Here is a 27,723-nt window from a genome sequence, read left to right as displayed (position 1 = left end):
CCTAGCATACATTACCAGCCTATACAGTAACTGAGTATAGGATCTGTAATTCAATTCAATTCAATTTTATTTATATGGCGCCAAATCACAACAAAAGTCGCCTCAAGGCGCTTCATAGATACAGAGAAAAACCCAACAATCATATGACCCCCTATGAGCAAGCACTTTGGCGACAGTGGGAAGGAAAAACTCCCTTTTAACAGGAAGAAACCTCCGGCAGAACCAGGCTCAGGGAGGGGCGGCCATCTGCTGCGACCGGTTGGGGTGAGAGAAGGAAGACAGGATAAAGACATGCTGTGGAAGAGAGACAGAGGTTAATAACAGATATGATTCGATGCAGAGAGGTCTGTTAATACATAGTGAGTGAGAAAGGTGACTGGAAAGGAAAAACCCAATGCATCATGGGAATCCCCCGGCAGCCTACGTCTATTGCAGCATAACTAAGGGAGGATTCAGGGTCACCTGGTCCAGCCCTAACTATATGCTTTAGCAAAAAGGAAAGTTTGAAGCCTAATCTTGAAAGTAGAGATAGTGTCTCTCTCCTGAATCCAAACTGGAAGCTGGTTCCACAGAAGAGGGGCCTGAAAACTGAAGGCTCTGCCTCCCATTCTACTTTTAAATACTCTAGGAACAACAAGTAGGCCTGCAGAGCGAGAGCGAAGTGCTCTAATAGGGTGATATGGTACTACAAGGTCATTAAGATAAGATGGGGCCTGATTATTTAAGACCTTGTATGTGAGGAGCAGGATTTTGAATTCAATTCTGGACTTAACAGGAAGCCAATGAAGGGAAGCCAAAACAGGAGACATATGCTCTCTCTTTCTAGTCCCTGTCAGGACTCTTGCTGCAGCATTTTGGATTAGCTGAAGGCTTTTCAGTGAGTTTTTTGGACATCCTGATAATAATGAATAGTCGTCCAGCCTGGAAGTAATAAATGCATGAACTAGTTTTTCAGCGTCACTCTGAGACAGGATATTTCTAATTTTAGAGATGTTGCACAAATGGAAGAACGCAGTCTTACATATTTGTTTAATATGTGCGTTGAACGACATGTCCTGGTCAAAAATGACTCCAAGGTTCCTCACAGTGTTACTGGAGGCCAAGGTAATGCCATCCAGAGTAAGAATCTGGTTAGATACCATATTTCTAGGCTTTTCAGGGCCGAGTACAATAACCTCAGTTTGATCTGAATTAAGAAGCAGAAAGTTAGCGGCCATCCAAGTCTTGATGTCTTTAAGACATTCCTGCAGTTTAACTCATTGGTGTGTGTTATCTGGCTTCATGGACAGATAGAGCTGGGTGTCATCAGCATAGCAGTGTAAATGTATGCTATGTCTTCTAATGATGCTGCCTAGGGGAAGCATGTATAATGTAAACAGAATTGGTCCTAGCACTGAACCCTGTGGAACTCCATAATTAACCTCAGTGTGTGAAGAGGACTCTCCATTTACATGCACAAACTGGAGTCTATTAGATAGATATGATACAAACCACTGCAGCACAGTACCTGTAATACCTACAACATGTTCTAATCGCTCTAATAGGATATTATGGTCAACAGTATCGAATGCTGCACTGAGGTCTAGCAGGACAAGCACAGAGATGAGTCCACTGTCAGAGGCCATAAGAAGATCATTTGTAACCTTCACTAAAGCTGTTTCTGTGCTGTGATGAGCTCTGAAACCTGACTGAAACTCTTCAAATAAGCCTCTGCAGATGATCTGTTAGCTGTTTGACAACTACTCTTTCAAGGATGTTTGATATGAAAGGAAGGTTGGAGATTGGCCTATAATTAGCTAAGACTGCTGGGTCTAGAGATGCTTTTTGAGTAAAGGTTTAACTACAGCCAGCTTGAAGGCCTGTGGTACATAGCCGATTATTAGAGATAGGTTGATCATATTTAAGATCGAAGCATTAATTAATGGCAGGACTTCTTTGAGCAGTTTTGTAGGAATGGGGTCTAAAAGACACGTTGATGGTTTGGAGGAAGTAATTATTGAAGTTAACTCAGAAAGATCAATTGGAGAAAAAGAGTCTAACTTAACATCAATGGTACTAAGAGTAGCTGTAGATAATATTACATCTGTGGGATGGTTATTGGTAATTTTTTCTCTAATGATAAAAATTTTATTTGTGAAGAAGTTCATGAAGTCATTACTAGTTAACGTTAAAGGGATGGTTGGCTCAACAGAGCTCTGACTGTTTGTCAGCCTGGCTACAGAGCTGAAGAAAAACCTGGGGTTGTTCTTATTTTCTTCAATCAGTGATGAATAGTAAGATGTTCTGGCTTTGCGGAGGGCTTTCTTATAAAGCAGCAAACTATTTCTCCAGGCTAAATGATGATCCTCTAAATTTGTGACACGCCATTTCCTCTCCAGATTACGAGTCATCTGCTTTAGGGTACGTGTTTGAGAATTATACCACGGAGTCAGGTACTTCTGATTTGAGGCCTTAGTTTTCACCGGAGCTACAGTATCCAGAGTCGTACTGTAAGACTGGTACTGTCATGTTTCTTTGTAGAGGAAATGGTAAAGACTGCACATCATAAATATTATTAGATATTTTACTCCTTACCTGTTAGAAGACAGCGTGCCTTTACTCTGTTTATTTCAATAAAATGTTGAAATGTCACATTAGGGTCCAAAACAACACCAAAGACCAGAGGCAGTGCTCAGACTGCATCTTGCTACTTCAAAGCAAAGTGGGATCTGTTCTCAAGACTGCCACAATTTGAATGTTTTGCTCTTTGACGTTCGACTATCCTTAATTTGGATGGTGTCAGTGGCCATGTCCATCTTTCATATACAGTCTTTGGGCTGATTTAGTGAGTCCTTAAAGACGCAGGAGAGCCTCTAATGTGAAACCAGAAGATATACAGGCTACAAAGTGGACTTTGACATGTACAGTACTCAACACTCAAACAACAGCACTGACTGGAAATGTTAGAATTGATACTTCTGCTATTGTTAAGAGGACGCATGCAGTGAGGGCTTTGGCGTTTATTACTCTGTCTTGATTGTTAACTCCACCTTTTGTTATTGCAGTGGTCAAATCACCACAGATTTAGTAAAAAACAATTCATGTGGGCAGAAAACTTCAATGAGCTTTATTAAAGTCCGTTCTAGATGGTGAAAGGCGATCAGAAAAGGTTCTCCCCGACACAGTATTGCATGACGTCAAGCCTCATGAGCCTCAAGGCCAACTGCTTTGCTAACGTTTAAAAATAGAGGCAGTAGAGAAAATATGCCATCTGAACATTTTTCAGTAGTTTACCTTTTTATAAATAGATTTCGGTCACTGTTCGTTGATTGAACCCTTTATATACAGATACTTATAACACAAACATGTGCAGAACTGCATTTTTCAACAAAAATGCATCAACTAACAAGCCAGAAAACAGATCCTGACGCTCATTTGCACTGTTTGTGTTTTTTTAGTTGAACCTACACAAAGAGAATTCTGGCTTGTTAGTCGAAGTTATTTTAGAAAAAAAAATTCTTACCAACCTGTTTTTAACCTCTGAACAATCAAGAAGAAATTCACAGTCAATAAACATCAAGCAGACAGGATAAAAATCATATGTACAGAAATGTGACATACTGTACAGCGTGCATGTGTGGATGCAGACATAAATACACTTAAATACAAACAACTCGTACCTGCTACTGCGTTGCAGTACAATTTCAATGGCACACCATGATACTGGCGTTAACTCGAGAATATTATGTCTCCCACTAGCTTTTACAGGCATGAGGGTGCTCGCCAAAGTAACAATACAGACACCTTTGGCTTTACAGTTTAAAGGGAACAGAGTGGGAGAGGTGTAGTGCTTCGGAGCTTCCACAAAATGATTACATACACATTTGGAGTTTCAGTGCATAGTTTAAACTCAGCATTTTGATTATGTGATCATGTGCAACACACGAACTCAGGCAAACAAGAAAAGCAGCAGCTGGTGTGTGCAGGAGATTTCTTAGTGTTAAGTACGGGTGTATATGGCTTTCTGCAAACTGTGCAGCTTTTCCCCGAGGGTCACATCAAACAAACTCTTTTCTCGTCTCCTGTCCAGTGTGGCTCTTAAAAAATGAAAGAAAAGAAATTGAAGGCAAGCAAAACCAACGGCTTTAAGGCTTGGTCTACTTACAAACATAAGAAAACTTAAATCAGATGCAAACAAACTGTCGTCCCCGCCCCCCCATTACCATTACATTTAAAAGAGAACAACGTGTCAGTTTCAGGTTTTACTGTGTATGCACAAAGTTATTCACTGAAATCTCTGTTAGCTTTCATATGTACCCTTCAGCCAGTTTGTGTTTAGTCCAGGAACGACTTTGCCTACAGGGTTCCAGTGAGGCACATGAGAACGAGCACATGTACGGTGAACAAGTAAGCCAGAAAGAAATATCGAGAGCGAGTGCGACTCGTCAGCAGCCTGGAGAAGTAAAGGCTCCGGCCTCGGAGCCACCGTCGACACGCCACCATCCCTCCTTTCATCTGCGAGGAGAAACAGAAGCAATCAAAGAAATGCTTACATTTGCACTGGAGAAGCTCCAAACACGGCTTTAGTGCACTGGCCCGAATATATGGTGACCCTAATTAAAAGACTAACAAGACTTATTGGGGGCAAGAGTCCTCGTCATTAAGCCTTTTCTGTAATGGGCCACTGTAGGCAAAGTAGAGCAAAGAAAAATGTATCTAAAACTCTTTATTTGATCTCAATGACGTTCTAAAGATTCTCAGTCTCAGACAGTTTGATCCATATGTACTCCATTTTCTTATTTGTTTTGCATGTGCAATAAGTGACAGTTTTCACATCGCTGTGGAGGAATTTGTACTCATCCTCAAACCACACTGGAGAGTTCGGAGCATAATGGCCGGTTTATGGTCACGGCAAAACATCCCAACTGAATTTGAGTCCGGACTTTAAGCAGGCCACTTCAAAACTATAACTCTGGTTACTTTTTTTATTAGTTTTATGGTGGGTACGAGTTCACAGGGTCGGGTAGGATAATAAATGTAATCACCTTTTAAAAACTGCATTTTGTATTTACTCAGGTTATCTTTGTCTAACATTAAAACTAAGCAACCGGGAATGGGATTCATATTTTCCACAGCACATCCATACATTACATAGCTACATACAAATAAGTTTCCATACTTTTCTTTCATAATAAAAAGTCTGTCACACTCACACCTGTCAGGCTCACTTTTCACTGATCTTTGTGTTTCATTATCGCTGCACAGACCTAAACAGCCACTATGAACTTGTTTTCTCACGTCATCGATTTATATGACTACTCCACGACAGCAGTAAGGTTACGCTGTCAAACACACCGTTCTGCAAAAGCCAACTCGAAAAAGCTGTGTCATAGATTCACGCTGGATCTGTACAGTAAGCAAATCAAAGGAAAATAAAGTGTACCGAGTACCTTTCGAGTTATGAGAGGCTGGTTTGGGTTGAGAGTTAGAGCTTCCCACTCCTCTTCAGCTTCCATCTCGATGCTGAAGTCTCTGTGACTGTCCCTGGACAGACTGGAGGCAGCACTGCACAACAAAAAAACTCATTAAAGATCTGCTGTGTTGACGAATAAGAGTCAGGTGTACGGCTGAGTGACTGCATCTGGCTCCAACCTCTTTACTCTGTCCTCAGCAAGACGCAGAGCCTCCTCGGCCGTCTCTCTCCTGGCTCTCTCATCTGCCAGACTCAGCTCCACCTCCAGCAGCCTTAAAGACAACCACACCCAGGGATAATGTTAGCATGTCTACGACTTCAACCGACCGTACGGATCTCTCCAGGACAATGTGGAGATTTTTGCAGGGATCCAAACTGAAGGCTGTTTGTTTTTTTCACCTTTCTCTCAGCTGACTGGCTTCAGCACTTTCACTTAACATGGAGTCGTTGCTCTTCTCCTGTGGAGCCCCTGGTGCAACTTCAGTGTGAAGTAAACCCTGGTAGGAACGAGTGCAGGATTACAGGTATAAACACGAAAGAGCATACAGAGACAACGCAACTGGATTCAGTGGCAGCTCGGATTTGAGTTTTTAAAGCACATGTATATAGAGCTTTACCTGCACCCGGCCTTGGCTTTCCAGCCAATGACATCGATTCTGGGTGTCCCTCAGAGTCTGGGAAACAGCCCTTAGCTGAGCTGTAACAGCAGCTTTCTCCTCCACTGCCTCCTGCAACTGTGAGTATTGATAACCCAAAGAGGAGGGGCAGATGGCTGTTTGACTGTTTTGTACATTTAGAGTTATTCAGCATTCAGTTGCTTTTATATTTGTATATTATTTTGTAGGAAATGGGAAACAAAAAATCATGAAATCAAACCTTGAACATTTGAAGTTTATTGTAGTGTGGTTTAATTAGACAGCTTGCCTACACTGTCTGTATCCTCAGGACGTTTTTGCCTGCTTACAAAGGGCTAGCTGAACTCTGATGGGTTTGGCTTTAAAGGACAGTCACCTGAAGCGTTTTCATACCTTTGTGTTGAGCTGCTGGAAGTACTGGTCTCGCTGCTGAATCTCATACATACAGCGCTGCAGATCTCTGTGAAGCTGCCTCCTCTCTGCATCCAATCGACTCACCACCTCCTCCAGACCGCTTTCCTGCTGTGTCGGAAGGAAGAAATGGGATCGTTTGGTGTCACAACTACCAAAGAGAGAAAAACTGGTTTATCAACCAGGATATCTAAACAGTTTAACTTAGGTAGGATTTCCTGTTCTGTGTGCTGGTTATTGTTTGTTTACATATGCAGATACATTTTTCAAAACATACAAAGTCAAATCACAGTCAGACATTAGCCAAGAGTTTTCCCTGCTTTGCTCTCCTCTCTACTAAAGCTTAAATATGACTCGTGAATAAAGAGCAATGTCTACAGATTCTACATATTCATATGCAGATATCTGTTTATGATTAGTCTCGGTCGTTGTGTCCTTGGGCAAGACACTTCACCTACCGCCTACTGGTGTTGGCCAGAGGGGCCGATGGCGCGATATGGCAGCCTCGCCTCTGTCAGTCTGCCCCAGGGCAGCTGTGGCTACAACTGTAGCTGCCTCCACCAGTGTGTGAATGTGAGAGTGAATGAATAGTGGCATTGTAAAGCGCTTTGAGGGTCTCGAAAAGCGCTATATTAATGCAATCCATTATTATTATTATTATGATTAAATTCACTGTGACCGTGAAGGTCAAAAGCTGCACAAGTGCATCCGTGAGTCACAGCCTCCCAACAAAGGAGGACGACTGAGAAGTGTAACTTACTTTAACTGGCAGGTCCTTCGGCTCAGCATCAGATCTACATAACAAAAAATGTGTTAAAAATTGAAGTAAAATGAATTTAAGCTGTGTGCATAACAGTGCTGCAGTCAAGCTTTCAAGCCTTCACATAGATGGAGGAACTTACTTAGCTTACTAGCAAATACAGTAACACACATTTCCTGTTTCTGCTGTATGGAAAAACCTTTGAGCCGGGCAGCTTTGGGAATACTTTTAAAACTTGAATAGGAAACCGTTTTCCTTCCTTTACCTCTGATCCACTGTTGCTTCCTGCTGGCTTCTCACTTCTTTGTGTGCCATTTGTTGCAGTTCGTCCATCTTCTGATGTATCCCCTGCGATGACAGTAAACAGAAATAAAATGCATCATTCACAAAGACAAACAATGCATTTAACATTTATGTTATTGAAGTGAAGTTTTAAACAGACACCACAGCGTGAGTATTTAACAAAAAAAACGAAAAAAAAGTATGCAAGTCATACCGATGGGATGTGAAACCAAAAACACATCTAAGCTGACCCTGCATGCTGTTTGAACCACAGAACCACAGCAGAGAAAAGGAAGTGCAAGCAACAGCCAAACTTGACTTACCAGCCCATCTGACTCAGTCTCCAAGGCACTGACACCACTTCCCTTTGACTTTTCCACGCTCGCCGTACCGACAGTCTCTGGGCTCGACCCTTGCCTGGACTCAACCACTCTTTTAGCCCCGGCCAATTCGTCCATCAGCCGTTCACGATCGTTTTGGAGACTGGCCATGGATCTGGAGAATGCTGACAGTTGCCTGCTGTAAGTGTTGTTTTCCAAAATGACTTTTTTTAGTTCTCTTTCCTTTTCTGGCAAGACCTCCGTCAGCTCGTCCAGCAGCTTGTTCAGCTCTGCGTGTGCGTCTTTACTCTCAAAGGCTTTTAATTTGCGAGTAAGGATGTCCCTCTCTTTGGCAAACATGGCCAAATCTGACGTGGTGTCCTGCAAACTGCGCTCCACCTTGTTTAAGGCTGCCCGAGTCTCTCTGAGTTCTTCATCGTATCTCTGCCTGAGGACCTTGAAGTCCTCGATGAGCTGGTCTCTGTCATTCTGCAAAGCAGCCATTGCCTTGCACAGGGATTCATTCTGAGCCTTGGTATCTTTGCTTTGCGATTTAGCCTCTGATAACTGCTGCTCTATTTCTAGTAGGTCTTTTGCGAGCTCTGCCACCCTCTGATCGGCAGTTTCTCGCTCATTCCTCATCAGCTCCACCTCGCGCTCAAAGGCATCCAGCTCACTGTTGTACTTTTCCTCAGCTTCTGATAATTTTTTGTCCGTTTCATCTTCCAGCTGCTGCATTTTCCCCTGGAGCTCATCAGTTGAGAGCTTCTGAGAAAGAAGTTTTTGTTGAAGGTCATTACATTCAGATGCTTTGGCTGTAACAGCTTCCTGCAAGTCAGCAATCACCTTGCCCCAGTTTGTTGACTCACTGTCTTTTCTCAGAGTTAACAGTTCCTCCTCCAGCTTGGACGCACGAGCTTTAAGTTTAGAATTCTCTTCCTTTAATGCATTGCTTGCTTCTTCTTCCTTCTGGACGTCCAGCTGAGCCTCTCTGTGTTGCTTTTCAGCCGCAGCTTTTTGGGTTTCGAGGTTTTTGATCACCTCCTGTTGCTTCTTTAGCAATACTTTCAACTGGTTGTCCTTAAGGGACAAAACCTGGTTTAAATCCTCCCTGTATCGGACCAGTTGAGCCCTGAGCATCGCGTTCTCAGAATTGAGATCATCCATCTGATGTAACAGTTTTCTAATTTCGTGTTTAAGGCCTTTGGCTGCCCCACCTTCCCCATCGGGAGAGCCCTCTTTGCCCTTTAACCCCAACTGACTCTTTGCTTCCAGTATTCTGTATTCTGACATCAGCCGTTCCCGTTCGCTCTGCAAAGACACCATTGAGTTCTTGAACGACTCCATCTTTGCTTCCATCTGCTCCTTTTCCTGGATAGATCTGTTTACTTTAATTTGCAGACTTCGGACCTTGGCCTCAAGCGCTCTCAACTCCTTGTCTGTCTTTTCCTTTTGGTATCGTGAAGACGTCAGCCTGTCCTCATAAACGGACACCTGGTTACGATAGTTAGCCTGCAGTTGCTCCAGATAGCCTGACATTTGTCCATCTTTGCAGGACAGTAGAGAGGAGATCTCAGCATCTTTGCTCTGAAGGAGCGTTTTGAGCTGCAGACAAATTCCCTCCTGCTTCTCAAAGTCAGCTTGAGTTTTGTCATTTTGAGACTGCAAAAGGAATATCTGAGCTTCCATGTCAGCGTTTATCTTCTCCACTTGCTGTAGACTGAGCTGCATTTGGGAGATCACGTCTTCTTTGTCAGCCAGCTGTCGTTTCACTGCGTTTTTCTCTTGCTCTGTTCTTTCCACCTGAGCGCTGAGCTCCTTCACCTGCACAGTCATGAGCTCTGCGCTCTCACTGAGTTCAGCATTGCTTGCGCTCATAACAAACAGCTGCCTCTGATGCGCAGCGGCAGCTACAGAGTATTCATTCAGCGTCCTCTCCAGTCTCGACTTGGTCACCCGTAACTCATTCACCTCTTTGTCTTTCATTCTCATATCTTCCAGGAATCTTTTAATGATGAAACCTTGCTCAAGGAGCTGATTGTCCTTCTCATGTAAGGTTTTTTGGTACAAATCATTCCAAAGTTTGGTAGCATTAGCCCCGTGTGGTGTGGAAGCTAACGCAGACAGCTTTGCTTCTTGAGTCTCAGCCGCTCTCTTTAGAGTATTTATCTGCAGATCTCGAGAGTCTAGCTGCTGCCTCAGCTCATCAACTGTTTGACTTTCTTTCTCTTTCAAATCCTTGAGATCATCTATCTGCCGCTGTAACAAAAACTGATTCTCTATGTAAGAGTTGATTTTTGCTTCTTCTACATTTTGAGGTGTCAGATGTGATTTCTGATTTTCAGACTGTTTATTTTGCTGTGACACTTGAAGAGCCAGCTGGTCTCTTTCAGACTCGGCACTCTCAATCTTTTCTTTGGCTTCCCGGAGATGACTCTTGTGCATAATTAGCTCAGCTTCAGCTTGTTTACCTCTCTCCTCTAAATCTGCAATCTTCTCTAAGTTTTTCTTCAGTTCTTTCTCCAAGTGCTCACACGTTGATTGTGAGCTCTTCAAAGAACTCTCCAAATCTAAAATCAGTTCCTGGTATTTGATGCAGTTTTGCTGCAGCTGATTTATCTCCTGATGCTTTTCTTTGAGCAGCTCTTGCAGCTCTTTCTTCACGTTCTTCGAACCCTCGTTGCCTCTCTGAACTGTCTTGAGTTTCTCCTCAAACTCTTTGACCAACTTGAGCTGCTCCTGTTCTTTTTCGTGACGAATCTGATCGTTCATCTCCTTGCTAGCTGCAAGTTGAGTGGAAAGCTGCGCAGTTTGGGACTGCAGGGCACCGACGGACTCGGTGAGTTCGTCGATCCTTTCCGAGTTCTTGAGGATTACAGTCTCCAAATATTCGTTTTCACTCTTCACCTTGTCTGAGATCTCTTGAGCGTTCTCAAGTTCCTCTTGCAGAAGTGACTTGTCATCCTCCAAAATTCTCACCTTCTCATTCAGGTTAATAGTCTCTTGGCGGTGCCTGGTGATAATGTCTTTGAGGTCCTTAACTGCGTCATCTTTTATTCCCAACTGCGACTCATAGTCATTCTGTATGTTCTCAATTCTCTCTGAAAGAGTCTGCTTCTCCCTCTGCACCAAGTTGTTGATTTCCATTTGAGCAGCAAGTTCAGTTTTCTGAGCTTCAATCTGAGCAGTCAGTGAACTATTCAAACTGAGTGCTTCGTCAAGTTTGTTCTGCATGTTGCTTGTGTATGTATTGGATTCCAGGTTCTTCTTTTCCAGCAAACAGGTAGCTTCTTCCAGCCTTTCTGCTAGCTGGATATTTTCAGCTTCCATCTCAGTAAGTTTCACTCTCAGAGCCTCGAATGAGTCCTGAAATGGGGCAGTCTCTGCCTCCAGTTGTTGGTTTTTATCATTTAGATCACACATCACCTCCATCACCTGTTTCTTGATTTTCTCATTCTGCTCCTCCAGCTCCTCGATTCTCTGCCTTTTCTCTTTGGAAACTTCCTCCACTTTTTCTTTCATTCTTTTATTTTCTTCCTCCATCTCTCGGGCTTGCTTCCCCAGGATCTCCATCTCACTTTCGTGCTTGTGTACTTTTCGGAGGGCTTCCTGCCTGTCTCTTTTAGCTCCCTCCAAAAGCTGTCTCATCTTGTCCATTTCACTGCTGACATTTTCATACGCTTGCAAAAGCGACTCGTACTCTTGCTTGAGCTCTGCGTGTTTCGACTTCCACTTGGTCAGCTCCTCTGTTTGAGAATCTTTGAGCGATTCGAGCTGGCACGAGAAGGCTTGTTTCTGCTGAGTGATGCTTTCTATAGTTAGTTTCAAACTTTCGCAGGCTGCAGATAGGTTGCGATTCTCGTTAAGGATGCGGTCGACTTCAGTGCTCATTTTGTCCTTCTCTTCGGAGAAACGTGACACAGAACTTTCCAGGTCCGTATTTTCTTGTTTGAACTTTAAAAGAGATGATTGCAGAGCAAAGTACTCTGTTTCTTTTGCTTCGTGTTTGGCTGACAGATTTTCTACTTCTTCCTTGAGCGCTGCATTTTCCTTCATGAGTTCTTTCCTAGAAACCAAAGCTGCTTGAAGTTTCCTTGTTAGAAGGGTAACTTTGTTTTGGTTATCCGGATCATTCATCCTGGCACCCTCATCAGGAGATTTCTGAAGCTCACCACCCTCTCTTCTCATCTTTTCAGTAGTGGTTTCAAGCATTTTGCTTTGCTGTTGTAGCTGAATTTCAAGGGCAGCAATTAGTTCCTCCTTTTCTGAAACTTGAGCTTGAGAAACTAACAAGGCATCATCTCGCTCCTTTAGTTTTGCTTCAAAGATTTCTGCACATTTGCAAGAAAAACAGACCCCTTCTTTGTTATGACCCTCTTGTTCAACGGGTGCATCGTGCTTCTTCAGCAGCTGCTCTTTTACCTTCTCTGACTCCTTCGATTGCTTTCTGAGGGAGGTCACCTCATCCCTCAGTTCATTAAATAATTGGACAAAATGTTCTTTTTCCTGCTTCAGCGAATCCATATTCCTCTGTGTTTCAGTAAACTGCTGCTGCAGATGTTTAAGCTCCTTAGCCAAAGATCGGTTGTCCTCAGTGAGCTGCTGCTCTGTTTGTTCTAATGTCTTCTGAAGGGTCAAAACTTCAAAGGATTTCTGCGAAACTAAATCAGCTTTTGTTTCAAGTTCTGCTTTCATCTGATTACTTTGCTCCAAAACAGCCTCCTTTTCTTTCAATAAGGTTTGATGCTTCTCTTCATTTGCATGCATATGTTCCTCTAGTGATGATTTTAGGATGCACAGTTGAGTCTCTAAAGCCTTGTTTTTATCAAATAAAGACTGTTTCTCCTGTTGGGTCTTAACCTCAGCAACTCTGACTGCATCCCGATATTTGTCAACCTCTTCAATTTTCTCTCTTAATTCGTTCTCTACGATGTGCAGTCTTGATTTCAAAGAATCTGCTCTTTGCTCCATGGCTATGAGAGACTCTTCTTTATTGGCCATCTCAAGAGAAATAGCCTCTAATCCGGATTTAGTAGCTTCAAGTTCTGTTTGCAGGCTTGAGAGAGAATGGCATTGGCTCTCTTTCTCAGCCAAAGACATCTTTAAATCTTGAAGAGTTTTGTCTCTCTCCTCGACGAGCTGTCTCAGAGTTTGCAATTCATCCAGATAACAAAAGGAGGTTTTGTTGAGTTCCTCCGTTTCTCTGGTCTTCTCATCCAAGCTTAACTGCACTGCGTTTAGCTCGTTCGTCTGCTGGCAGTGTTGCTCCAAGAGCGCCTTGTAGTCATCTTTTAGTTCAGCGAGCTCTTGAGTTAATTTCTTTTCATTTTCTTGAGCTTTCTTTATTGATTCTTTGCGTGCCAGCAAGGCGGCCTGGGCTTTCTTCTGTAAGGTCACCTTTTCTGACTTTACCTGTGCAAGCTCATTTTCTAAGTCAACAGCACTAGCAGCAGAGGAAGACTTGTCCTTTAACTCATCTTTGCATGTCTTGATTTCATTTTGAAGCTCTTCTAATTTCTGCATCAAGCCCTTCCTGTTCTGCTCAAATATCTCTTCCTTCTCGACAGCACTGGACTGCAGCTGCTCGACTAGTGAGTCTTTCTCACTGAGCATTTGTAATGTTTTTGACAAATGAGCTTCTTTATCATTTAAGATGGTTTGCAAACTCTGTTTTTCTGACTCTAGCTGTTCCAAAAGTGTTTTGCTTTCGGTGTTATACTTAAGAAATTCTCCCTCTTTCTCGAGAGTTTTCTTTTCAAGTTGGGAAATATTTTCTTTATGCAATTCTGCTGTAGCTTGAGCTTGACTTTTGGCTTCCTGCAATTGTTCATGCAACAGTGAAACCTCAGTTTTACTGCTTACGCTCTCTTCTTTTTGGTTTTCATATTCTTCAATCCTCCTTAACAGATCTTTTCTCACAATAAGCGCAGCTTGCAGCTTCTTCTTCACTGCATCTTTTTCTTTCGATACTTTTGTGAGTTCACTTTGTAGCTCATCCTTTTCCTTAATTAGCATGAGCTTCTCTAAATTATTTTTCTCAGTTTCACTTGAACTGTGCGAAATCTGTTCTTCTAACTGTTGCAAAATCTCTTCATGTGCTCTCTCCATGCTCTTTAATTGTGCCGAGAGCGAGTCATTTTCCTCACCAAGTTTCATTCTCTCATTTGAGGCGGACTCCATGACCTGGGCAATGGATGCATCTTTTTCCTTTATCTGCTGAGTAAGGCCAGCAAGCAATTCCTTCTGTTGACTGATCTGAATGCTCATGCAGCTTATTTGCTCATCTTTTGTTTGCAATTCATCATATAAAGAAGAGTGTTTAACAGTAGCTTCTTTCACTCTTACTAACTCGGCATTAAGCTGAGTCTGTAAATGCTCCACAGCCTCTTGCAAAAGAGCTATTTGTTGACCTTTCTCGCAACTATTCTGCTCTCTCTGATTAAGTACAGTCTGTGTTTTTTCCAATTCTGCAACAGTTTTAGCCAACTCGGTTTGCAAAGCATCTACCTCACTTTGATGACTTTCTTGTAACCATTTTATCATGTCCTCCAAAGAGGCTTTTTCGTCATTCAAAGCAGAAGATTTCAATAGAGAGGAAACTTTGTCCGTTTTTCTCACTACCAGTCTTTGTAACTCGTCTTCCACAGCTTTGAGAGCCTGCTGCAAAATATGGTTCTCGTTCTCCTTTTCCTGGATAGATGCTAACACATTCTCAAGCTGAATTCTGGATGCGGATGCCTCCAGCTCTTTCGTGCTCAGTTGATTAGAGCCCTCCCTAATGGCAGAGGAAGCCTCTGCTAGTTTCTCCTGCAAGCTGTCCATGTCCTGTTTCAAAGCATTTACTTTAACATCTTTAGATTTCATCTCATTTTCAACACTTTTCAATTGTTCTGCAAGAAGGTTCTTTTCCTGCTTTTCTCTATCCAGAACTAAAAGCCACTCTTTCTCTGAATCCTGCAGAATTTGTTCTATTTTTTGAATGTTTTCGTTCAACTGAGAAATTTCTTCATCTTTGGCACTAACCTTTGCTTGAAGGCTCTGCTTCTCGGACGTCATTCTCTCCACGAGTTCATTCACGCTGCTGGATTTCTGCTCCATTTGAACCTGCAGCTCCGCCAGCGTTTGTTGACGTCTTCTTTCTAGCTCTTCTTTCTCTGCAAAAAGTTTCCTAAATTCCTCTTTCAAATGTGTGTTTTCATTACTGAGAGCAATGTGAAGTTTCTGATTCTCTTCCTTTGACAATCCTATCTCCTCATTCAGGCTCTTATTCTGCTCTTCCAACTTCTGCATTTCTGAAACCAGCTGAGATGCATGTTTGGCCTGGGCGCTGTACTGACTATTGATTGCGTGGAGAGCCATTTCTCTCTGCTCGAGGTTTTCTGTCAGTGCATTCATCTGTGCCACGACCTGAAGATGCTGTGATTTGAGTCTTTCTATTTCGACAGTCAACAATGACACGCTCGCTTGATGCGAAGCAAATGCGTCATCTTTTTCCTTTGAAAGACTGGAGTTCAAATCCTCAGCTTTCCCCAGTTTCTCCTGGATCACATGCAAGTTACTTTTCAGTGTCTCTACGGTGGTCTTTGCAGTCTGATATTCGTTATTAGAATCATGCAATGACATCCGGAGCTCAGACACCTCATCTGTCCTTTGAGAGAGTTGCTTCCTCGAGTCTTGTAACTCTTCTAAGGTGGCAGCATATTTCTCCTGCAGGTTATTGAAGGCACTTTGGGTTTCTTCTGCTGTCTTTCTACATTTTTCAGACTCAGTGGACAGTAACTGCATTTGACTTTGCAGCTGTGATGCCAACTCTGTACTTTCCATGAACTGAGTTTTGAACAGCAATGCTTCGTCTCCTCTTTTCTGGAAGTCCTGGAGAGCTTTCGCTTGTTCCAAAAGAGCTGCTTCTTTTTCTTCCAAGGCCATTTTGAGGTTTGTCACTTCAGATGTCTGTACTTCCAGGTTGCTGTTGAGCTTTGAGACAGATTCCTCAAGGTGTGATATCTTTTCTTTCAAGCTCTCACATTCTGCCTCTTTGGCTTGTAGATGTGAAGTCAGACTATCAAAGGCAGCGGAAGAAGTACTTTGATATTCAAGACTTGACTCCTCCTTTTTCTCCAAAGTATTCTTTAGTATGGAAGACTCTGATGTCAGACTGTCAACTTGGCCTCTGAGTGTACACACAGAATCTTCAAGCTCCAAAATGGTGCCTTCTTTCTCTTTCAGCAGCTCCCCCCGCTCAGCAATCTCACTGTTGAGCTGCTGGATCGAATTCTCCTGCTGTTTCAGGGCGTCATTTATTCCTTGGATTTCCAAGTTGAGATTTGCAGCTTCTTCGTTTGCTTTGGCCAGCTCTGCCACTGCTTTCTGAAGTTCAGATTTCAATCGAACATTCTGTTCACTGAGGGCTTGAATGTTGTCATGAAAATCAGTTACCTCTGCTTTCCTCTGGCCCTCGTCCTGGATCAGCTGACAATTTTCTGCAGTGAGTTTCTGCACAGATGCCTTCAGGTTAGTAATTTCCACCTCCATCTCTGAAGCGCTCTCATTCATGGCCCCAAGCTGAGCACTGAGCGAAATGACAGATTCATTTCGTTTATTCAGCTCATCTTTGTGGTTCTGAAATTCGTGTGTTGCTTCTTTCAGTGTTTGTTCTTTCTGCTGTAGTTGTTGTTTGGCCTCCACACATTCTTTCCTGAGCAACTCTACCTCAACCTGCATCTGTGATGCGAGCTCTTTCTGTAGCTTGACTTCATTCAGAGATACACTACATTCCTCAACTTTCTGCTGCAGCATGACATCTTTTTCCATTAGTCCTGACTTTAAAACTGATCCCTGCTCCTGAAGCATAGATACAGTATCCTGAAGCTGCAGCAGCTGGTCCTGCTGGGCCATTATCTGTGAAGTCTGCTCTGACACAGTTTGGTCTTTTTCAACCAAGGACATGCTCAGCTGATCGACCTGCTCTTGTAAACTCTGAAGCTGTTGCTCTTTCTCCCTCAGATTTTTCAACAGATTAGCACATTCGTTTGTTTTCTCGAGTAGACCTACAGAGATTGCCTGTTTGCTTTCCTTGAGGACCTTTTTTAATTCATCTGTTGCTGCAGCGAGCTCCTCTTTCTCCTTCAACAGGCTAGCAACTGTTTTTTGACTATCTGAGATCTGAATTTCAAGGTCCGAAGTTTTTTCTTGGAGAACAAGTCTCTCAGCAGTAAGTTCGGAAACTGATTTCATGTTCTGTGCCAACTCTTCCTGTAGTCTTTGATTATTTTCTGTTAGACTGCTAATCTTCATGCTAAAGCTGGAGTTCTGGTCAAGGGTCGCTTTAAGCTGCCCATCAAGGTCAGACAGAAGCTGCCTTCGTTGTGCAAGCTCCTTTTCTTTGGATTCACATGCAGCACGAAGCTGGCGGTTCTCCTCGGACAAAGCTTGGGTGTGGCTTTTTAAACTAGCCAATTCTGTTTTGCTCTGATCAGCTTCACACTCAAGCTTTCTAGCATTTTCCTCCATGACACTGACTCGGTCACTTAGAGACCTGATAGTTGTGTTTTTGTTATTCAGTTCATCTTTGTGCTTCTGACATTCCTGAGTTGACTTTTTCAACATTTCGTCTCTCTCTCCCAGTTGCTCTCTGAGTTGTGAGCGTTCCTCAATGAGCGATTCCGCCTCAGCTTGTAGCCTGGACGCAATATTTTTCTGGTTTTCAGTTTCCTTCTGCAAACTCTGGAACTCCTCCTGCTTCTGTTTATACATTGCATCCTTCTCCAATAACCCAGACTTCAGACTACTTTGTTGTTCCTGAAGCAGAGACAGAGTTTCCATAAGCTGTGCTTGCTCATTTTGTTGGGCCTCTATTCGTGCTTGAAGTTCAGTGACAGTCTGCTCTTTTTCGGCGAGGTCGCGCTGCATTTTGTCTATCTTAGACGTCAAGCTTTGCACCTCTTCCTGCTGCTGGGTCACTGTCTCCTCTCTTTCCCTGAGTAGCTGCTGGAGCGAACTACATTCATTTGTTTTTGCCAACATGATCTCAGAGGTTGAATGTGTGCTTTGCTCAAGAACTCTATTTAGCTCAAGAGTTCGAGTAGTTAGCTCCTCTTTATCTTTTTGTAGCCCTTGAATAATTGTGTTACTTTGTGAGTGTTGCATTTCCAATTCAGATATTTTGACATGCAAGGAATCCATCTCGGCTGTAGCCTGTGAAATATTTTTGACATGCTCAGTTACTTCCAATTCAAGCCCGTCTCTCTCTTTTGTAAGGACTTGCACTTGATTCTCCAGACTGCTGTTGAATTCAAGAGCAGATGTAACCTTTTCATTTAGCTCTTTTAAATTCCTACGTTCGAGTTCAAGCTCCTCATTCAGCCCCTTCAGGTTTTCTTGGAGCTGCTCTTTTTCAGTCGTCATGCTTTTTAAGAGATTTTCAAGCTTGGAGATATTTTCAGATCTGCTTTGAAGTTCATTGCACAGTTTCTCATTTTCAGTGTTGAATTTCTGCCTCTCGTCCTTTAGCTGGTTTTCGAGTGATGCCATCTTTTCCACTTTCTCTTGCATTACTTGCTTGACATTCTCTTCACTCAAAACTTGCTCGTCTAATTGCTTTGATAAGGTCTGAAAGTCATTGTTATACTTCTCCACCTGTGCCAAAAGCTTATTCTGTTCTTCCTTGAAAGACTTGAGCTCCTTTTCATACGTCTGCTCTTTGTCATTAAGCTCTTGCTGTAGTTTCTCATTACTTGCATTTCTATCCTTAAGCTGCAAAACAAGTCCTTCTGACTCCTGTAGTTTCTGTGCAGATATTGCCAGCTGTTCCTTTAGTGAAGTGATGTGCGTTTCACATTCAGAAAGATGATTATGATGGCTCACATTCTGCTTCTGGATTTCTCCTCGAAGGTCCTGAATAGTCGTCTTATCCTTTTCAGCCTGCTTGATTAAGTGTTCCACCTCAACTCCTTTAGACTCTCGTTCATCTCCGGCCTTGACCATCTCCATCTCAGCTTCCTTAAGTTTCTCCACCAGCTCTGTGATCTTATTATTAAGGGCCTGCTGGTCTGAACTCTGTGATTCTTTCATTATATTAGCCTCCCTCTCTGCCTTACTCAGTGCATTTTCTACTTGTACCAGGCTCTCCTCTTTGAGTTTGATCTCTTGTTTCAGTGCTGTGACCTGCTCTGCATACTCAGCCATGTTCCCAACAAGAGTTGATATCTCTTTATCCTTTTCCAGCAGAGCATCTTTAAGGTTATCGATTTCCCGCTCACAGCTTTGAAGGTCATAAATGAGCTGGGCTCGTTCCTCCAAATGCGAGGTGTTCAGTTTGTCCAGCTCCTCGTTTGTCTGATCAAGGTCAGTTTGTAATGTTTCAATGGTGACATCTTGTTTTTGCATCTAAAGAAAATTAGGGAGGAAAAACACCATTGGCACCTTTTTCTTAATCTTTACAGGCAAAACAACGAAAATCTTAAAAAATCTTTATCTTTTCAAGCATACCTTCTCTTTCAGCACACTCAGCTTTTGTGTGAGATCCATAACTTCTGCTTTCAACTCAGAGCATTGTTTCTCTGATGTAGCGTATTTCATGGAAATGGTCTCAAACTGAAAAAAACAAAACAACACATTTAAAGACTGAAAAATGGCAAATCATAACACAACGAAAAAAGGAGCCCAGCTCTTACAGTGTGCTCCGTCTGAAGGAGCTTGTCAGACAGCTCTTTGCACTGAATGTCTTTTTCACTCAGTGATTGTCGAAGGCTGCTGATGAGCTCAAGTTTCTCAGATGTCTTGGCCAAAGTATTCTCCTTCTCAATCAGGGAACTTTGCAGGCACTCCTGTGTGTCAGTCAGCCTAAAGAAAAAAGTGACAATCGATTGAAGGAAGTCTTGAAAATAATTAAAATCTTACGGTTCATATATTAATGTCTTGTGATCTAAACCATCACAAAGGACCAAAGCCATACTCTAGCCAAAACGTAACCATAAAAATCAAGTCTTTAACCCCAATGAAAAACTCATTCACTCATCTTGACTCTTTAGATGTCTGCAACCCACAACCCGCCCAGTCTAAACAACCATGTTTTCCACAATCATTTAGTGAGTGCATGTTCACAGCAGTCCTTTTCCAAACTAATAACTTTATGATTGCCGACATGGCAAAACATGTACTACAAAAATGGATTACACTCTATTTGAACATTCAGTGCACTAGCTTATTGTTAAAAAGTGAAATCCTCTCATTAATAGCCATAAATTAGACTAAATTAGATGATGTGAAGTAAGAGCTAGCTTGTTGACCAAAATTTGTCTGAACCATCTGACCCCAATTTAATCAAGTAGCCACTTAATGGTTTGGTGTAATAAAATCCTCTCGAATAACAATGTTGAACATAACCCAGAAACACCTCCTTTTACATTTACTATCTTTTGTTAAAAACACTTGTTGGTGGTTGAGCTTTATCGGCTAAAACTGACTGTGGACACCATCTGTAACGGTGGTACTAAAAGTATTTGTCAAAGCACTTAGGCTACGTTCACACTGCAGGCGAAAGCGCATCAAATCCGATTTTTTTGACCCTATGCGACCCATATCCGATCATGGTATGACAGTGTGAACGGCACAAATCCGATATTTTCAAATCCGACCTGGGTCACTTTCGTATGTGGTACTGAATCCGATACATATCCGATGTTTTAGAAAGCGACTGCTGTTTGATGGTCATGTCGCATTAAATCCGTCTTTTACGTCACCGACAGAAGACACACTAATTATCAGCACCGGAGAAGACATCGCGAACGCTTCCTGGCCATACGGTGAAACTGCTGGGAAGACAACGTGAACATTTTATTTGTACTGTATAATCTGCAGATTCTGACAGAAATCTGCAGCTATCCTTTGAAGCACCGCTCCTCTCTAAAACAGCAATAAGGATCATTATTTGGTTATTTACATTATTATGTAAATAACAAAATAACTTAAAGCAAAAATTGGGAAACGTAAAGTCCGAAGTCTTTATATTAAGGGCCATCGGTCAAACAATATTGTTTGCTTTGGGTCTAAACAGAGCGCGTTGTGTGTGACGTCTTCTTTTGCGCATGCGGGCCGCTTTGAGCGCTCACACTAGAGCGCGTTTGCTGTCGCATTTTAGTTGTAGTGTGAACGAGCAGACAAAAAAAAAAATCGGATTTGATCAAAAAATCGGAACTGAGCATTAAGACCTGCAGTGTGAACGTAGCCTTTGTGGAATTACTAAGGCGGGAAATATCAAGGCAAAGCAGTCTTGAAGAAAGAAAAAAACAAAAAACAACTTGTTTCGCCCAGTTCTCGAGCTCGCACAGCAACTGGCGTTTGTAATTAATACACTACATTAATTTAATCCTAAGTTTAAGGGTACTGCAAATTACCAATATTACTGAATCATTTGATGAACATCAAAAATATGTACGGTTGTTTACTACTTTATTAGTTCTATCTGTTCAGCTGCTCATAATGCAAATATCTAATCAGCCAGTCACATTTCACATTTCGTAGGCGTGGTCAAGACAACCTGCTGAAGTTCAACCTGAGCATCGGAATGGGAAAGAAAGGAGATTTAAGTGACAGACAGCCTTTATTTACAGATATTACCCACACGACCATCTTTAGTCTTTACAGAGAACGGGTAAAATGGGCGAGTGAGCCTCGACTCACATTTGCGTTCAGTTTGTAGGCAGCCTGAATGACCCACTGAGTACCGAACCTGTTGGTTTAACAGTCCTTGTTTTACTATCCGACTCATTGCAGCCAAAACTAAGTACAGGTTATTCTGGATGCTTTAATGTCGTTTATACACTTTGTTGGTGATATTACATTTTTGAATTATTGGTTATGCAACCCTGCAGCTACCTAATTTACCGTGCATTGACCTCAAATAATTTATATAACACTTTACTTCTAACAATTACAGCACATATCACATACAGTCAGATGAACACTTCAGTTCCTTTTGCATGTCAAATAAACATAAGTAAACATTTCTTGGTCAATGAACAGATGAAGAATTTCGATGTAGCACTGTAATCACAGTGAAGGGTTATGGTTTGAATAGTTAACTTACCCTTTGAGCTGTTCATTGAGACTGTTAACCAGCAGCTGATGCTTCTCTGCCTCTCTGCTTTGTTGACTTCTGACACTTGCAAGTTGGCTCTGCAGTTTGTCTGACTCGTTCTGCAGCGGCAGAAAACCAAACATCAATAAATAACACAAAGATCGTCACTGGATGAAGACATCTGCACTGCACACAAACGTGGATGACAGCAGACCTGCTGAAAACAGCAGAACATGAAATCTGTTACTGCTATCATCAGTCATCTATTTGTGTGGACCACGCACGTGATGCAAAGGAACTTTGTAAATGTCAAAAGATCAGCAGTGTGAATACAGACAATCTGTGAGCTTTGTGCTTTGAACGTTACTTGACAAACGTATCCAAGGTTAAATAAGCACACCACACCATTAGCCATCACCGCCAGAGGTGCTCTCTAACGCACACAGACACGAGTGACCCAACACACCTGAGAGACCCAATTTGGCTGCTCATCTTCATCTACATCAAACGTCACCTGTGTTAGAAGGTTTTGTTACAAAATCCCATTCCATGCAGTTCACTCATCGTTTACTCAACAGTTGGTATGTTATACAAATGCTGCTGTCAGTTAACCCTGGGATAGCACATATGGTGTGTTGTTGGATGGAGCTACCTGTAATGCCTCTATACGGGCCTGCAGCTGCAGTCGATCCTCCAGGTCCTGGCAGCGCTCCTCCAGGCTCAGTATCTGCTCCTGTAGTTGGTTTCTTTCCAGCTCCAGCTCCTCCACAACAGACCGCAGGCCATCTGGAATCAATAGGAGGGAGAATAAACACTAGGTATACAAAAACAGGCTGGTAAGGTACAGTTAGCTGTAATGATTCACAGGGTAAATTCCACCGCTCTAATTTTAGCAGCAGAGCAAACTCTAAAAGGAAATGCAATATTTTAATCAATGCATTTTTGACATTTATAGAAATACTGTTTTCATTCACTTATTTTTTCCTTTTTTAAATTTCTGATCAAATATTTGAAACAATTCAAAGCCTAACCCATCGTTGCTAACTAAATTTAAAAACTCTGCTTTAGTGGGAAAGCTGGGAAAAAGAAGGGATGCCCCAGACCAATATATCTGATCTTGACCAAACATCAAGCTGAACTGAGTCTCTCTAGCAAAGGGCTGATTGCAGAGGCAGGAAGCATCCCTGACAGCTTAATAATAATAATAATAATAATACAATGCCACTATTCATTCACTCTCACATTCACACACTGGTGAAGGCAGCTACAGTTGTAGCCACAGCTGCCCTGGGGCAGACTGACAGAAGCGAGGCTGCCATATCGCGCCATCGGCCCCTCTGGCCAACACCAGTAGGCAGTAAGGTAAAGTGTCTTGCCCGAGGACACAACGACCAGGACAGAGAGCCCGGGGATCGAACCGGCAACCTTCCAGTTACAGATACGCTTCCCAACCCCCTGAGCCACGGTCGCCCCAAGTTGCCAGTCTATGCAAGGTTAACAAATCTGTTGCTGAGAAATTCCAAATAGTGAAAAAGTTCCTGCAAAAGAGCACAGGCGCACACTGACCTCGCTTTTATATACAACCAGCTGAAAAACAGCAGATTGAATCTCTTATTACAAAGAGATGAGTCGCCAATGAGTTGTGCTCATCAGCACAGACTGACTTAGATTGATTGCAATGTATGGCAACAAGGTATTTAAAAGTTAGCTAAAATGGTTTTAGTTTGGCTTTGACAACAGAAATAAAACCAAGAACTCGACTTTTGGTTGGTAATTCAGACCAACAGAATACAGCGGTCTTACCCTCTAAACGGGTCTACACAAACAGTAACGAGTACAGCTTCATTAAATACTGGCATCAGATCAGTACTATCAGCCCAGGGGTCCGTACCATGTGAGAACTGGAAACAGTTAGATTGGTGCATCCCTTGGAAAAAGGAGGATTTTCTTCTTATAAAAAAGAAGAATCCAGAAATCCAAAATTTAAAATTTAAGAAAACTGCATCTCCTAAGAGTATAGAATAATTCACTGACAACTTCATTTACTGCAGGGTGTGAAATAGAATTTCAAATAGAATTTCAGTGCCTATCCACAAACAACCAAAAAAGACACCAGTCAGTTTTCCAAAAGTCCTCAGTCATTAATTTTAATCTTCATTATAGTGCTTTTACTTTTGGGTGATCTTTTTTTTCCCCAAATGCTGGTGTATTTTTTGGTTTTATGACAGCAACAGTGCAGAAGACAGGATGGAGAAGAATTAAAGAAAAGGAGGTGATCATGCACACGACCAAAATATAAAAATAAAACTTACCACAGATGGAAAGCATCTTGCCACCTACATTTATATCATGTCACAATCAGTTCATTAAGACACAAACACTAGCCAGCTCAACCAGCATGCACATGTCCCCAAAACACTGGAAACTGAGTCACATGAATGAGAAGCAAAATATAAAAGTGAAGGTGCTCAATGTCAGGTTTTTCTTCATAAGGCGGGAATGAACTTAACTGTAGCTTTCTGTGTAAGCAGAAATAAAAGCAAGCTAATCCCTGTTCCTACAGTCACAGCAGTCGGAGGTTAGACGACAAACAGAATAAACCAACCAGCACCAACAATCCAGTGCTTAATAAACTAAGTCATGGTGAAAACACAAAGACAGCTCAGGCCTCCCAAAGTAATGTGCAGGTGACTGTGTGCATGCCAGTGGAAACTGTCCAGCGGGTCTCACACCTGTGTCAGGAGTACTGTACTCGGGCCACCAACCTCCCATGTTCTCCCCTTCCATTGGAGTGGTACTCTCTGAGATACTTCGAGGATCCTGAAACGGGGCCTGCCCATGGAGCTCAAAGTCCTCCTGCCAGTGCAAAAGTTTGTTGTAGCAGGGGATTAGATTTTAAGCATTTAGGAAAAAAAGGCAAACTGTTTTTGCAAGTCTACTGTGTACGAGGCAAACAAGATCAAGCAGGCAGGTAGCGAGATTATTCTTCCTCTTTGAATAAAGTAAGCTTCTTGTTCTCTGTTATTAACCAAAAATAGAAAACTGGTATCCATCCATCCATTTTTTTAACTATATATACATTTTTAGACACTAGTAGAGACTAGTCAAGCACAATCCATAGTTGAAAAACTGATCCGTATTTACAGCAGACCTTGTTACCCTCATTTATTTATTTTAGCTCCTTTTCCTCTCCTCCGGCTTATTGCTGAGGTCTGTGTGCTGCTCACATTAGGGATACCTGCTCTCACTGACATCAAGAGCAAAATGTGAAGAAACTGGGTGAAAAGGGGAGATTATGCTATTCTCAATGAAACTCAGACCAGTGAATATCTTTTGGTGTTTAATTGCAGTTAAATAAACTAAAACTATTATTTTTGTTTGCCTTTCTAAAGGATAACGCTCATTTTGCTGATGATTCCATGCATGTAGTGTTCAGCTCCCTGTAAAACCTCGTATTAATGTTAACATGAAAAACACTTCAAAATAACAATCGCAAAAAGGATTTTAAAAAGGCTGTTGTGAAACCGTTTTTTCTAGAAGGTCTGCCCTGAGCTGCAGGATTTGATCTGAACAGGATTTATTTCATAAAGAAAATGTTGCAAGACTCAGCTTCTGAAAATAACTGCAGACTGGTTGATATTAAGCTGTACAGTTAGCCCCGCTCATTCTTCAGCAAATGTCTGAGGCTGTGCTGGTATAACCATGATACAGCCACAGAAACGTCTATAATAAGAGCCGCCTACCTGCAGACTTCGCTGGGATGGAAGCGCCAGCTTCTTGGCCCTGTGCTGGTCGAGCCCCCGAGCTTGAGCCAACTCCTCCTCCAACTCCTGCTGCCGAGTGACCAGTGCTGGATCGGAGCAGCCAGGAAAGAACCAGTCATCCTCAATCAGTTTTGTGCCACAGGGAAAGGGGAATGATGGGTTGGATTGAGGGTGTATTTACGGATGGGAAGTGAGTTTAAAGTGGACTAGACAGAATTATCATAGTGTGGAACAGGATAATGTTTTTGAAGACAGGATGACAGAGATGGAGAGTTGACAAGAAGTATGATGGCATGAATGATGCTGGTGGTTTGGTGAGACACTTTCAACACCACAAACATACTCTGTGACAAAAAAACAGTTTAATCCAATAGTATAGGCAACGGGAGCGACAGTAAGACTGCAAGAGAAGTACAGCAATGACAAGAACTGAGGATGGAGAAATGGAAAGTTACTCCAGGTGTTTATGCACTTGTGTATTTGCATAAGGTAGTGAACCTGAGAAACACTTCAAAAGCAGCATTCTGGTCAGAGCCATGCACACCTAATTTGCATAGCAAAGAAACACACATTTAAACAAGTGGGAAACAGGGAGGAAGGAGAAAACCCATCTTTATGAGTCACATTCAAAGCGAGTGCTTCATCACTCTGTCTTCGAAATGAAGAGCAGACAGAAACACCAGGCAGGTGCATATCTGAGGGGACTCTGATGGTGCTTTGACTTGTATTTTCATTTAGCAGCAAAGGATTCAAGAAGGGCAACGTCAAAATGATTACAACTAAACATGTTCCCATCTGTTTTGTGACGACAGGCCAATTTTTGACACGTTGGGAGGAAAAAGGGGGGCAGCTCGTAGCAAAGGGTGGGGCAGGAAAAGGAAAGGAGTTCTGTGTGTTAACCGCGGTCAGTGTGGGTTCAGTGCACAAGCAGATTTAAACTAAAATGTATCAACCTAATTTTAACAGCGTAGCCAAAACAATCATGACCCTCTGCAGCAGAATAGAGCCAGTCTGCCACATGCTGGGCATTTCACCCACACTGACTACAGCAGAGCAGATTACAGTAAAGCACATGCAAGTTCAGCAGAAACGTGAGCATTATGCATGATTATGCATCAAGTCAAAAAAGTGCTGTGAAGTCTTATTACTAAAAATCAGCTGGTCTCAGGTCGGCTTTGTTTCTAGTGAAAAGCTGTGAAAAACATCAAATTCATCATTTAATCCATAATGTTAAGTAGTCATCTACACAGAGAGCTATCGATGTGAATATGCTAGGTAGGATTTTTTAAAAAGTGAACTTAACTCCCTAATATTTCACAGCAAAGACCTCTTTGCTGTCAAAATCATTGTGCATCATAATCCAACGTTTTAACAGCATCATTGACCCACACAGTACTGACTAACGTCTGCAGCAGACTTTAATCTGCACTGGTGAGCTGATATGTGCAAGTATATAGAAAATCAACTTGCAGATCGTCTTTAATGGGAGATTGGCCAATTTGAAATCTGGTAAGACCTTTTCACATTAATGAGTTAATTCATGGAACTTAACGATCTCACCCTGTAGCCGCTAATAAGCATCAAGTTTGATACGTCTTAATTCAAATACATGAATATGAAACCAACATCACAGCAAATCACAGAAGACCCGCTGACAAAGGAGTATTTGCAGCTCATCATGAGTTAGAGCGCATGCTTCAATAGTAACTTTATCTGAATAAAATGACCAACATTACACCAGTGAGCAAGACTCAGATGAACTCTCTTTAAACTCAGTATGAAAAAGCACAAATTGTTTTCCTAAAATTGATTTTGGTTTTCTGTCACACATGGATGAAATGTCAGTGAAGTGGAACATGCGGCTCGACAAAACTCAAATTACCTTTTATGCAGGGTTTTTATTGATTTATGAGGTTGACCCTTATTATTTGAGATCACGTCATTATTGTCAACTACACTTGATTGATTCATGAAACTAATACGCTGTGACACCACTAATCAAAATCAGGAGGAACAATTAGT

At 42.2% G+C, this 27,723-nt stretch overlaps 1 protein-coding gene across 4 annotated transcripts in view; it reads right to left on the bottom strand.

The window, feature by feature from the left end:
• Positions 1–3,083: 3,083 nt before the first annotated feature.
• The window catches only part of LOC146719245 (uncharacterized), a 38,587-nt gene continuing 13,947 nt past the window's right edge, over positions 3,084–27,723 (bottom strand). Inside the window, exons 15-30 of one of the 4 annotated variants that reach the window (XM_085462116.1) lie at positions 25,681–25,787; positions 24,670–24,793; positions 22,590–22,723; positions 21,947–22,056; positions 19,533–19,701; positions 19,348–19,452; positions 7,864–19,245; positions 7,524–7,606; positions 7,259–7,292; positions 6,481–6,609; positions 6,070–6,186; positions 5,852–5,949; positions 5,632–5,724; positions 5,430–5,544; positions 4,297–4,494; positions 3,084–4,076 (exon numbers count right to left, since the gene is read on the bottom strand). In XM_085462116.1, coding sequence (XP_085318242.1) covers positions 4,336–4,494; positions 5,430–5,544; positions 5,632–5,724; positions 5,852–5,949; positions 6,070–6,186; positions 6,481–6,609; positions 7,259–7,292; positions 7,524–7,606; positions 7,864–19,245; positions 19,348–19,452; positions 19,533–19,701; positions 21,947–22,056; positions 22,590–22,723; positions 24,670–24,793; positions 25,681–25,787 — 12,959 coding nt within the window. In that variant the 3' untranslated portion in view covers positions 3,084–4,076; positions 4,297–4,335. Of the gene's footprint in view, positions 4,495–5,429; positions 5,545–5,631; positions 5,725–5,851; positions 5,950–6,069; positions 6,187–6,480; positions 6,610–7,258; positions 7,293–7,523; positions 7,607–7,863; positions 19,246–19,347; positions 19,453–19,532; positions 19,702–21,946; positions 22,057–22,589; positions 22,724–24,669; positions 24,794–25,680; positions 25,788–27,723 lie in introns of all 4 variants that reach the window. The other 3 variants (XM_085462106.1, XM_085462126.1, XM_085462135.1) reach the window with 3 other exon arrangements.

The sequence above is a fragment of the Copadichromis virginalis genome, linkage group LG1 (genome assembly GCF_057382275.1).
Source record: "Copadichromis virginalis isolate Kocher_CV1m ecotype Utaka linkage group LG1, C_Virginalis_male_GT1.1, whole genome shotgun sequence".
In the NCBI taxonomy this organism is placed as follows: Eukaryota; Metazoa; Chordata; class Actinopteri; order Cichliformes; family Cichlidae; genus Copadichromis; species Copadichromis virginalis.
This window is presented reverse-complemented; position numbering and strand designations above follow the sequence as displayed.